Here is a 12,352-nt window from a genome sequence, read left to right as displayed (position 1 = left end):
GGAATTGAAAACAGGATTTTAAAGTAAAAAAATTCATTCTTGCCACCTTGACAAGTACGGTTTTGTGAGAAAATTATTAGTAGTTGAATATCCTCTACTGTCTCTACTTCTTGTGTGAAATAAGGCAAAAAGTTATCTATTAATATATAGCAGGTTCTCAAGCTTATAAATAACTTCAGGAGTGAAAAATCCCTGTAAAAGGCTAATTCCACACACACTCACATACATACAATTTATAGGTTAAGTTTTAACCTAAGCTATTTTTCATAATATTTTTATGCCTTAAAACCCTGCAATGTTCAAATGACAGGGAAATTATGGTACATATAAATACACAGGATCAAATGAAAATGAAAGACTATTTAATATTATCCTAATAGATATGTATCATAATTCCAAAATACAATGGAGGGCTTTTTAACTCTTAGTGAAAACACTTTTTCAATTTTTTTTTTGTCTTCCCTTTTGTGGCATAAACAACAGAAGACAGGTAACCAAAAGAAATTAATCTGATAAATGACATTAGTACTAATAAGAAGAACACATATCCTTCCTGCTCCTACATGAGTAGAAGAAATGCAATTTTCACTAGGAAATTGTACTAATACAGCAAAGAATTTTGTGGTCCTTTGTTCAATTGCTATCCAGTGTACTAAATCCCAACTATTTACTATGTTAAATTTATTATTCTTTCTAATAGGAAAACATATTTCTTTATATTGTCTTCATTTTGTACCTCTTCTGGGTTCTATTCCTTCAAACAATTTATTTGTTTTATAAAACAAGATCCTGGAAGGAAGGGGTGTTGATGCTTGAGGCATTGGTAGTGTTCTAAATTTACTACACGAGAACTGAAAAGTAAATGAACTCTTCTACCACCAAAGTCAGGAAAGGACATTTCTACCAGGTACAAAGTTGTCAGAAAAATCACAAAGCCCTTTGTGATTTAGAGGGAGACTATCAGGGCAGGCTCCAGATAGGCCTGCACAGGTCCAGATTATTTTATAAAGTAACCCCCTTTGGTATGACCTGAGTTAAGTGAATAGTTGAAAGTTAGACTAGATCCCTCATTTTGCATGTAAAGAGAAGGAAAGGAAACGTATTTGGTGGTTTTTTTGGCGGTTGTTACTTGGTCATTCTATCATATGTAATAGTGACTAATCCAGCAATACCAGAAATGGTTTTCAAACCCATAAATCAAAATAATGTGAATGATCGTTGAGATTTTTGCAGAAGAACCAATTCATAGGAGTTAAATTCAAGTATTTTCTCACCATAACTAGCCATATATTTAACCAATTTCTTTGTGATCTGAACATGATGCAAACCTAATAAAATTTATATAATGTCATGATAATATAATACAGTTAGAGAACTTTAGTATCAGCACGGCTCACTCATTCTGGTTTCATGAATATACATTTAGCATCCATCATCCTAATTATTTCATGTCCTACAGATTATCCCACTTTAAAACCACGAATTCTCAGAACTTATGATCATTCACTCATTTTACTCAGGAAAGCTGTAATTTCCATTTAAAGTCATTATTTAAAAAGAAACAAGACGCCCAAGAATGTATATCCCAAATAACAAAAAATGGCTTTGTTTTCATTTCCAATTCCTCTAGCCTTTTTCTGAATTCACTATCATTATTTCTTTATATTCATAGTAATAGTTCTCCTTAATTATATTTCAAAATCAGTCCTTTAGAAATGGGGTTAGAATCATACACTTACAGTCTGTGATTTTTAGTGTCCTCTTGACTTCTCCACTTCCTGAGCCCCCACAGCCATCTTCATCATCACAGTCCCCGCTGACCTGTTCAACCGTGCCGCCACCACTGCCCATGTGAAGTTCCCACTTGGTGGGTTTGGGTGACCTACCCTGTAACAACTAGATATGGATACCAAAAACATTTATTAATAGAAAGTTCAAATCATCTAAGGATGCTATTCAACAACATACAAAACATATAATTGTTTTCTTATGTGGATACACTATTTGATGTGGACACCTTAACAAATCAAGCATGAAAGAAAAAGAAACTACTGACATAATAATAAATAATGGGCAAGGTCTTCCAGCTATGAAGAGCTGCAATCTGCCTATTAGCACTGTGATACAGTTTTGGAAATCAAATAAAACCAGGTCTTCTTTCTCATGAATATTTCGGTTAGAGAATCCTGTTTCTGAATACACAATATTAAAAGCAGGGTAAATTAATCTCCAGTACAACAAAACTCCCTCTGAAGAGTATTGGCTGGTAATATACTGTTTTACAAACCAACAGTCCTAAATTTCTCAAAAAGAAGACTGCCATTCTTCTAAAAAGACTCAGTGAAAGAAATATATAATCTTGGACATGTACATTTATAGTTTTATTTAAACTTTATGGATTAAATATGCATACCAATGTATATGGAACAGAAGAAAACCATGGAACAAAAGACTCAGGTTCTAATTCCATTTATACAAATAACTCAAGAAATTTAACCAATTTATTTGTTTCTCAAGAATTTCACTTACTTTGATGAGCAAAATATATAGAATAGCCACTTCCCCCTATAACATGGGGAAAATAATATTTTGAATAATACAGGACATGCCTGAACTCCTTTTCCAAAAGGTGATGTTGTGAATAATGGAATATTTCACTTAAAGCTAAGACTGAGTAACATGATTTGGAATGTGACATTTACACCTCTAAGGCATTTTTGGAGGACCCATCACCAAGCATGAGCACTGGAAGGTACTGCCATGTTATGAATGAAACATATTACAGCTGAATGGTTAATGGGAATTCAAGTTTTCAGGGTGTTTTATGAAAGTATTAGGGTTGTTGTTTCTAAGAACTTTTCAGAGATTTCAAATTTTCAATACAGAGATCGATTGTATTAATTAGCAGAAAATAAATACACAACTCAAGGAGAGCATTTTATACTGAAAAATATAGAGCAAAACATCCTAAGTACATATAAGACAAACATGTTTAGCATTTAAAGAACACTAACATTAAGCAGTGGAAACAGTGTCAGACTATTTTTTTGGGCTCCAAAATCACTGCAGATGGTGACTACAGCCATGAAATTAAAAGACGCTTCCTCCTTGGAAGGAAAGTTATGATCAACCTAGATAGCATATTCAAAAGCAGAGACATTACTTTGCCAACAAAGGTCCGTCTAGTCAAGGCTATGGTTTTTCCTGTGGTCATGTATGGATGTGAGAGTTGGACTGTGAAGAAGGCTGAGCGCTGAAGAATTGATGCTTTTGAACTGTGGTGTTGGAGAAGACTCTTGGGAGTCCCTTGGACTTCAAGGAGATCCAACCAGTCCATTCTGAAGGAGATCAGCCCTGGGATTTCCTTGGAAGGAATGATGCTAAAGCTGAAACTCCAGTACTTTGGCCACCTCGTGCGAAGAGTTGACTCATTGGAAAAGACTCTGATGCTGGGAGGGATTGGGGGCAGGAGGAGAAGGGGACGACAGAGGATGAGATGGCTGGATGGCATCAGGGAGGCCTGGCGTGCTGCGATTCATGGGGTCGCAAAGAGTGGGACACGACTGAGCGACTGAACTGAACTGAACTGAACATTAAGCAACAACTTTGACAACTGATTAACTTTCAAAATTAAAAAAATAAAATTGGGTCACAAATTCTGAAATATTGCAGCTCCTTGAGATTTATTTTCCCTGAGAAAAATGAAACGTTAAAACAATTTGAAAATAATTTTAAAATTTTAATCAGAATTTATCCTATTAATCAGCATTTCCCAAATGTTAATAGGTGTTACATTTTATTTATTTATTTATTTATTTTTTGGGGTGGTGTTACATTTTAAAAGAAAGCTTCTTTCATGGTCAGTGAATTTAGAATTAAGTTAAAGAAAGTTTCTTATTGTATTTAATGTACTGATATGTATGCTACTTCCTGTAGGGAGATATGGCAATGGGAAAATATAGATTTGTAACAAAGTATATAAAATTCAAAAATCTGAAACAGTAAAGGAAAGATAAAAGGCATTATTCTATAAAGATAAAATTTTTAATTAAGTAAAACTAATTATAAAATTATTAAATATTTAAAAAATTTAATGAATTTCATAAAATATTGCCATATATCATTTGTTATTTAGCATAATCACAAAGGGCTGAGATTCAGAGGTTCAACACACTCAGATATAAATCCTGATTCTGACATATATTAACCATGTGACATTGGGCAAATTCCTGAATAATTCAGTTCATTCAAAACTAAAATAGAGACAGTAATATACCAGGGTCATTGTTCTTATTAAGAGAAAAATATATATAAAGTATACTGAATAGTGTTTGCACATTAAAAGGTAATGCATTTTGATAATCATTATCTTTGTTATTATACATTCTATTGCAATATTGCTTAAACACTTAGAATTCATTAACTGAAAAAATATTTGATAAAGAATTCAATTATATGACTTACATTAAAATTATTCAAAGTTGTATATGAAAAGCACAATAAAAGCTAAACTCCCTGATAAGTGTTATTTATTTTGCCTCTGACACTTTTTCCCAACATTCCCCATTTCAACTTTATTTCCCTGTTACCTAAGTATTCTTTCACTATTTTACTGGGACCTTGGTCAGAAGAAGAAACCTTGTCAACAGCCCTAAGAATGGATAAATCACCAAAGATCCAACCCAATGAATTTGAACTCAAAAATGCAAACAGAAAGATAGCACATGTAAAATAAAACTTACTGCTTTAGGTAATTAGCATGAGTTGAAAGAAATTAAATGCATTATCTATCAGAGAATGATTAATTTATTTATAGTGCTGGTAAAAATAATAGATGACAATAGAGAAAAATTATTATTTTTAAAACCATTAATATGTTCATTATACTACATTTCTCCATCACTTCAGTGACACTCCAAGAAACATTTAAGACACACAAACTCATATTTTTAAGAAAGAAAACTATATAAAACTTATTTAAATTTAAACTATCTGTGGTTCAACAGAATTATAAAATGGGCCCTAAGATTTCTCACTTGAATCCCTGGGGCTGTGAATATGTCACTGTCACATCCACTATATTACATGGCAATAGGAATTTCCACAAATGATCAATTCATTCAAATACATCCATGATCCCATTTGATTATGCTCCAGGTCCCTATGATCCCATCTCTTTCTGGAAGAGCCAGCACATCCATCTCCATCTTTTCTGCATAAAAATTCTACTTTATATGTTCATTTCCTTCTTCTAAATCATAAACATCCACAAACATTCATTTTCATTCTCACAATTGTAGTAAAACTTAATTTGTGAAAATCCCCAATCAATAACTAATCAACAAAAACAATCAGCTTTTCACACCAAGACCTTATTCAAAACCCCAATTCTTTATGACTATTCTGATTTCTTAGTTTGATCATCTGTCTCCTCACATTTCCAAAATAATAAAAATAAATGTCCAGTTAATAATGTAAATCCCCTTTTAGTCTTTTCAGACTCTTTCAGGGAACCCATCCTAACAGATTGCATTCTCATCTGTGTATAGACCATACTTAATTCTTTATCTGCAACCCCTGATACTCTTCAGTTCACCACTAAGCAACAGTTAGATATAAAAGGTACTGTACTATTTTATATCTTAAAATAGAACTATTCATTTCCACTATTCATGTGTCATTACAACTTACTCTCCAGCTCCCTCACTGTGAGGGACATTGGTCTCTCCTGCCTACTACCACCATTTTATTTCCTTATATCAGTACTTTCACCATGCCGTTTCTCTGCCTTAGAACTTTTTGTGACTGGGTAGTGTCAAAACCCACTGGTGTCAGCATGTATCCAGAGGAGAAATGTCAGTCTAGCTAGATGAGCCACAGAAAGAAGTCTTATGATGAAATGTTTGGGAAATACATACCAAGTCCCCTTCTTGAGATCTATGAACTAAAGGCTCATAAGAAATCTACAGTAAGCAATCTTGTTTAGTTGAGATTCACTTTACATTTCCCAAATTAACATATGCAAACTAACCCCTCCTCTCACACTACAAACACTGACATTATTTGGAAATGAGTCTATAATAAAAAAGTTCAAATTTTGCCTCCAATCAAGGTCCCATAAAATATACTGTTTCTTAAATTATTATATCTAAAACAGCAACCCCTGGCACCCAGATTCCACTACATAGCATTTTGTTTTTCTCACAGTCATTGTGTGAATTTATTTGCCTGGAAAATCCCATGGACAGAGGAGCCTTGGCAGGCTACAGTCCATGGGGTCACAAAGAGTTGGACATGACTGAGTGACTAACATGTATGTTTCTAACTTTGTTTATGCTCATTTTATGTTCTCTTCCTTCTCATCACTATCATAAACAGTACGGCCTGACATCACTAAACTAAGCCAGTCTTTCAAGGAAGAAACCCACATGGAAGTAAAATTGTCTCCCTTCATTCTCATCCTGCCTTGGCTCTGAACTTGCCCAAATGTAAAGCTGGTGGCATTTTGAATACTTAGACCTTTCCCCTGTCTTGGGGGGTAGAAAGTCAATCAATACATACATATTTATAGAACTATTACAACAGAGGAAAGGACATGATTTTGGGTCCCAGCCACACATTAATGGTGTGCCTTTAAGCAAGTTACTTAAGTCCATTAAAACTCATTTTATTCTATTGAATAATAATGCAAAGGAAAGGAAAGCGCTTTATATACTATAAAGTACTCTGCTCATTTACAGTGTTCTGTGCAAGACACAGCATTAAAACGGAGAAACGCACAAAGTAAGGACAGAGTAGGAAAAGAATTCAACAACTTTTAGGGTGTTCCTTTTTCCCTCAATGGCAAGCAATTTGTGCAGTCAGCTGATTAGACGAAAATAGTCAGTTTGGATGACTGATGCTTCCTGCCTATGTTTAATTGGTTTAGGAAGCTCATTAGGGATGCTATCTTGGAGGATGAATTTGGTGAGTAGAATATCTGATGACTGTGAGGCAAATGTATTTCTTTCAGCTGGTGAATTAATCTCTCAATAGACTCAATTTGCTTTTTACTAACTGTCTGGCAATATCCCATCACTGCAATAGCCTTTCAAACACTTACAATAAAATCTGGCTATTGATGGCTTGCATACACATGTTTGCTGTAAAAGACAAACATATTCATCACATGTGAGAGCAATAGAATGTGCTTCAAAATGCAATATATAATGATACATCTCTAAAATATCCCCTCCATCCTTTTACAATCATTTACACAGATATATAAGAAGTAAATATATGTTTAGAAAACTTTGGTCATCATAAACAGTATGTTTTAGTCATCTGTTCAAATCTAGACATGGTAGAAGGTTCTGTTTTACAATTTTGTATTATTGATGGGCATGTATGTTGGTTGGTTAAAAAAAAAAAAACACTGACAGAAAAATTTCAAAGCAGAAAACAGAAGACATAGAAAAATTGTGCTTTCATCATTAATAAAGTATCTCTAAAGAATATATATAAAGTATAGAACAAAAACCCTCTATGTATAAATACATGCAAATATGTATGTATATATGAATTTAATTTTGTTATAAGGCAATTGGTATCTATACTTTCATAAAATTGAAGTAAAACCTATAAAGAAATGTATGGGAAATAGAAAAACTACTGAAATGTATAATATTTAAAAACTGGAACTCTGAACATTTCTTATGATGTATTTTCAAAATTTATCTTTGCAACATATTTAAATTAGACATATTTTAAATAAAAACTCTTTATATAAAATGTTCTCATTTTTTTGCAGTTGAACTTCCCTTTCCTCAAATCTCCAGTTTTGTTCCCATCCATCCCCTCAACTCACTCCACCCTATTTCACCTTTGTCATTTATACTTTTTCATCTTTTAGATGTTTTTCTTCTTTTAGATGTTTCTCTTATATAAAACTTTTCTGCTCTTTCTCCTTCAAAATTAGAAAATATTTTATCCCCCAAACCTAAATACTACAAATCTTCAGATCATATTAAAGATTATGTTTTCAAAAGCAGTTAAACCTTTATAGACTATCCTACCTAAAAAGCCAAACACATTCTACAATATGTCATGTTATATTAAGTTGACCAGACACAGAAGTCACTTCTGTAGGGTTTCTTGTCGGTGTTTGCTCTAAGTTTGAGCTTTCTGATCTCAGCTTCTGTTGTGCTGGTAATTTGAAAGGTCACTGTTCTGTGACATTTGGTTTGTGCAATGCAGTCTGACAATTTACAAAAGTCTTGTGATTTTGTAAATAGAATACTGAACTTAGAAAAGGCTTACTACATTCACTCTTGGTCTCTTAAACTGTAAAGAAGTCATTTGTTCTTTTTCCCTTAAGAAAATTCTATGTATTTCCCTTCCACCATGCCTGACCCTTACCTCCAGCTCAAAACGAGGCCAGTTTCATTTTCTGAGCCGCCATAACAAAAGTGATCAGATAAGTTTATAACTAATGTGTGTCCTTGTCTAAACTCTAAACTAGATCTCACAGGAGAGTTAAAGCTAAAAGCTGGTGAGTTAAGTGCAGGAATAGAATGGAACAGTGACAAAACCTCAAATAAGATACAGGAAAATTGTTGGCCCCGAAGAGGAAGTGTGCATGCCAAACATTGTCAGTCATCAAAAGGCTTTTGTGAAATGTCTACAGCAAAACACTAGAAGGACCTGAAAAGAATTGTGGAAAAGGCAAAAAAACACAAACAAAAAACCCAAAACATTTCTTAGGAGACAATCCCAGAGTTACTGTTGGAGACATCTATCAAAACATCCATGCTTAGTAAGCCATAAACAGATGGGTCCAGAAGAACAATAACAGGAGTAGGAGAAGAAACAAGCATACTTGAAGGGTGAGTAACATAAAAGGACCCTGAAGCAGGAGAAGAAAGGGAGAAGAGAATTGGAGGTTATAAGTAGATTAAAAGCCCATAACACGTTCAATGGAATAACTAGATGTGCAAATGCAAAATTCTCAAGTCAAACATTTCATTGTGGAGACATAATGTACGGCAACTACTAAAAATTTTTAAACATATGGAAATTACTTTCTTGATGCCACCTCTTACTTCAAAGCTAATTTATTAATTTCCTTAATCACTGCATGTTCACCAACACACATATGCACACACAAGTCACATGGACATATTGTCACCCACCAATATTATAGGACAGAAAATATCATCTCAGTTTCTGGCTGATTCAGGTTCATCTATGAATGCATTAAATGCATTCTAAATAAGAATTATCAGATAAATAATTGTATTATTTTATATTCATGAGGTTCAGAATAAATTTATACTGTTAGTGGTATGGTTTATCATTGTGAAGTCATTTTCTTTGTAGGTTGGAAGCCTGCATCCCTTTAACTAGGTCTTTATATTCATGGGGAGTATTTATATATTCACCAAAGTAATACAGTGGCGGTGGTGGTTTAGTAGCTAAGTTGTGTCCGACTTTTGCAATCCCACGGACTGTAGCCCTCCAGGCTCCTCTGTCCATGGGATTTTCCAGGCAAGAATACTGAAGTGGGTTGCCATTTCCTTTTCCAGGGGATCTTCCAGACCCAGGGATCGAACATAGGTCTCCTATGTTCTGTACTGAGGCAGATTATTTACCTACTGAGCTACCAAAGAAGCCCAGACATATAAGCAAATTTGCCCCAAATGTGCAGTTACTTGTGTCCTGAATTACTTCAGAAAACTGCCTCTTCCATGTAGAGGTTCACGGCAAGTAAAGGTGCAAGTGATTTACTGTTGAGAACATGCTTAGCTAGTTGCCTAGTTATCCCATATCATCTTCTTGACATTCCAGAGCCCAGCAACTGAACTTCCAAAATCAAGGACAGACCAAAACTGAATATCTACTGCTTCTGGGGAAAATAAGTGAAAGCATTCCCAAGCATAGATGGACTGATTTAGATAAATTCAAGACAAATCAATATCATCTGGTAAATCTGGCTTCTGTTCACCACACTCTACCATATCACAAGGTAGTTTTACAGGCACTTTCTAGTTAATGATATAGATAGGGATTCATTTTACAGGGTCAGCAAGTGAGTGTTTTTTCCCCCCTTATTCTACCAAAATGTTCCCTCACCTGGTTCAATCATAAGGAAAAGAACTGTAAGTACCAGTGCCTTAGTTATCTGCTCTGACAGGAAGACCGGGTCATTTTTATATGATATACAAAAATTAGCAATTTGCATCATTAGCTTAGATTTTTCCCTACCATTTTTTTTTATATAGCTTCAGTGCGTTTCTGGCAGGCCTACAAGGCTTGTAGCATTCAAATGTTTTGTGTTTTAATCATTGTCCTTTAATCATTTATCTGCATAAGACTGATGTCATAGAAAGACAACACAAAATAAAAAAGAAAGGAAAGGAAGGAAGGAAAAAGGACAATGTCAATCATAATGCATTGCTAATGAAAGGGCTTTCTGATTAGAAAAGATTTTTGTTTGTTAATTCATCACCATTTTCATTGCCTTTTTCAAAGAACTGTGGAGGATTGCAAATCCATTTAAAACCTGGCTTTGGTAACCAATCTAGAGTCTCTTCATTGGCCAGCTGTGCACAACTCATTCTCAAGTACTCCATTAAAACATTCTAGGATAGATTCCCCTAAAGTTTCCACAGTTATTAAAGGTTTACTTCCAAAAGGAGCTCATTCTGATCCCATTTAGTATGACACCCTTGTGTATGCCAGATGGTTATGAGAGTTATATCTTCATAAATGTCATTCTGGTTTTCACCTTTGCAATGAAATTCCCTCAATCTAGCTTTATTTACATAAACCATAAAAATATGGACAGAGACAAGCCAAAAGAGGATTAAAGGAATGCGATTTTACTAAATATTCTAGACATAATTTGAGAAAAATGGTTAAAATTTGAGACTGTGATTGTTTTGGGGAGGAGGTAGGTAGGTATTTGACTGGGATTCTAGGCCAAATTCCCGTTAACTATTTATATGCATGACCTTAAATAAATCATTTAATGTTGTTGAGCCTAAATGTTTCAGCTGAAAAAATAAGAAATAAGGAGGGGAAAAAAAATCCTGAATGTGTTTTAGAGATCCAAATTTTCAAGTCTAATATACTTCAAGCCTTTCTAACATTTGGCTTAGAAATAGGTATTACATAATTAAAGATTATTGTGAGTCTCCTTGATATTCATTTTAATTCTATTCTTGTACTCCTGTTTCTGCTGGATTTATTTTTTTAATTAAAAAATATAGTATCCATTTATAATTAATTAAATTATGTTTCTGCAAAAACATGTCAAAGCCCTTATCATATCCATTTATTATTTACTAAATTTTGTTTCTATAAAAATATCTCTTGAAGCCCTAAAACCCCAGGACCTCAAAATGTGACCTTATTAGGAAAAAGGGTCTTCACAGAGGTAATAAAGTTAGTTCAGTTAGGTTCAGTTGCTCAGCCATGTTCAACTCTCTGTAATCCCATGGACTGCAGCACACCAGGCTTCCGTGTCCATCACCAGGAGTTTACGCAAACTTATGACCATTTTGTTGGTGATGCCATCCAACCATCTCATCCTCTGTCATCCCCTTCTCCTCCTGCCTTCAATCTTTCCCAGCATCAGGATCTTTTCCTATGAGTCAGTTCTTCACATCAGGTAGCCAAAGTATTGGAGTTTCAGCTTCAACATCAGTCCGTCCAATGAATATTCAGAACTGATTAAATTTAGGATGGACTGGTTGGATCTCTCCATCCAAGGGACTCTCAAGAGTCTTCTCCAAAACCATAGTTGAGAAGCATCAGTTATTCGGCACTCAGATTTTTTTATAGTCCAACTCTCACATCCATACATGACTATTGGAAAAACCATAGCCTAGACTAGACAGACCACTGTTGGCAAAGTGATGTCTCTGCATTTTAATATGCTGTCTAGATTGTTCATAGCTTTTCTTCCAAGGAGCAAGTGTCTTTTAATTTCATGGCTGCAATCACCATCTGCAGTTATTTTGGAGCCCAAAAAGATCAAGTCTGTCACTGTTTCCACTGTTTCCCCATCTATTTGCCATGAAGTGATGGGACTGGATGCCATGATGTTAGTTTTCTGAATGTTGAGTTTTAGGCCAACTTTTGCACTCTCCTCTTTCATTTTCATCAAGAGGCTTATTAGTCTCTTTCTGTCATAAGGGTGGTGTCATCTGCATATCTGAAGTTATTGATATTTCTCCAAGCAATCTTGATTCCAGCTTGTGCTTCATCCAGCCCAGCATTTTGCATGATGTACTTTGCATATAATTTAAAAAAGCAGGGTGACAGCCTTGATGTACCCCTTTCCTGATTTGGAACCAGTCTGTTGTTCCAT

General features: G+C 34.5%; 1 protein-coding gene across 2 annotated transcripts in view; it reads right to left on the bottom strand.

The window, feature by feature from the left end:
* GPC5 (glypican 5) overlaps positions 1 to 12,352 on the bottom strand; it is a 1,580,781-nt gene that overhangs the window by 782,490 nt on the left and 785,939 nt on the right. For both annotated transcript variants that reach the window (XM_027557795.1, XM_027557797.1), the window contains exon 7: positions 1,740 to 1,896. In XM_027557795.1, coding sequence (XP_027413596.1) covers positions 1,740 to 1,896 — 157 coding nt within the window. The remainder of the gene's footprint in view (positions 1 to 1,739; positions 1,897 to 12,352) is intronic.

Source organism: Bos indicus x Bos taurus, chromosome 12, assembly GCF_003369695.1.
Source record: "Bos indicus x Bos taurus breed Angus x Brahman F1 hybrid chromosome 12, Bos_hybrid_MaternalHap_v2.0, whole genome shotgun sequence".
Taxonomy (NCBI): Eukaryota; Metazoa; Chordata; class Mammalia; order Artiodactyla; family Bovidae; genus Bos; species Bos indicus x Bos taurus.
The sequence above is the reverse complement of the archived record's forward strand: the minus strand, read 5'-3'. Positions and strand labels throughout refer to the sequence as shown.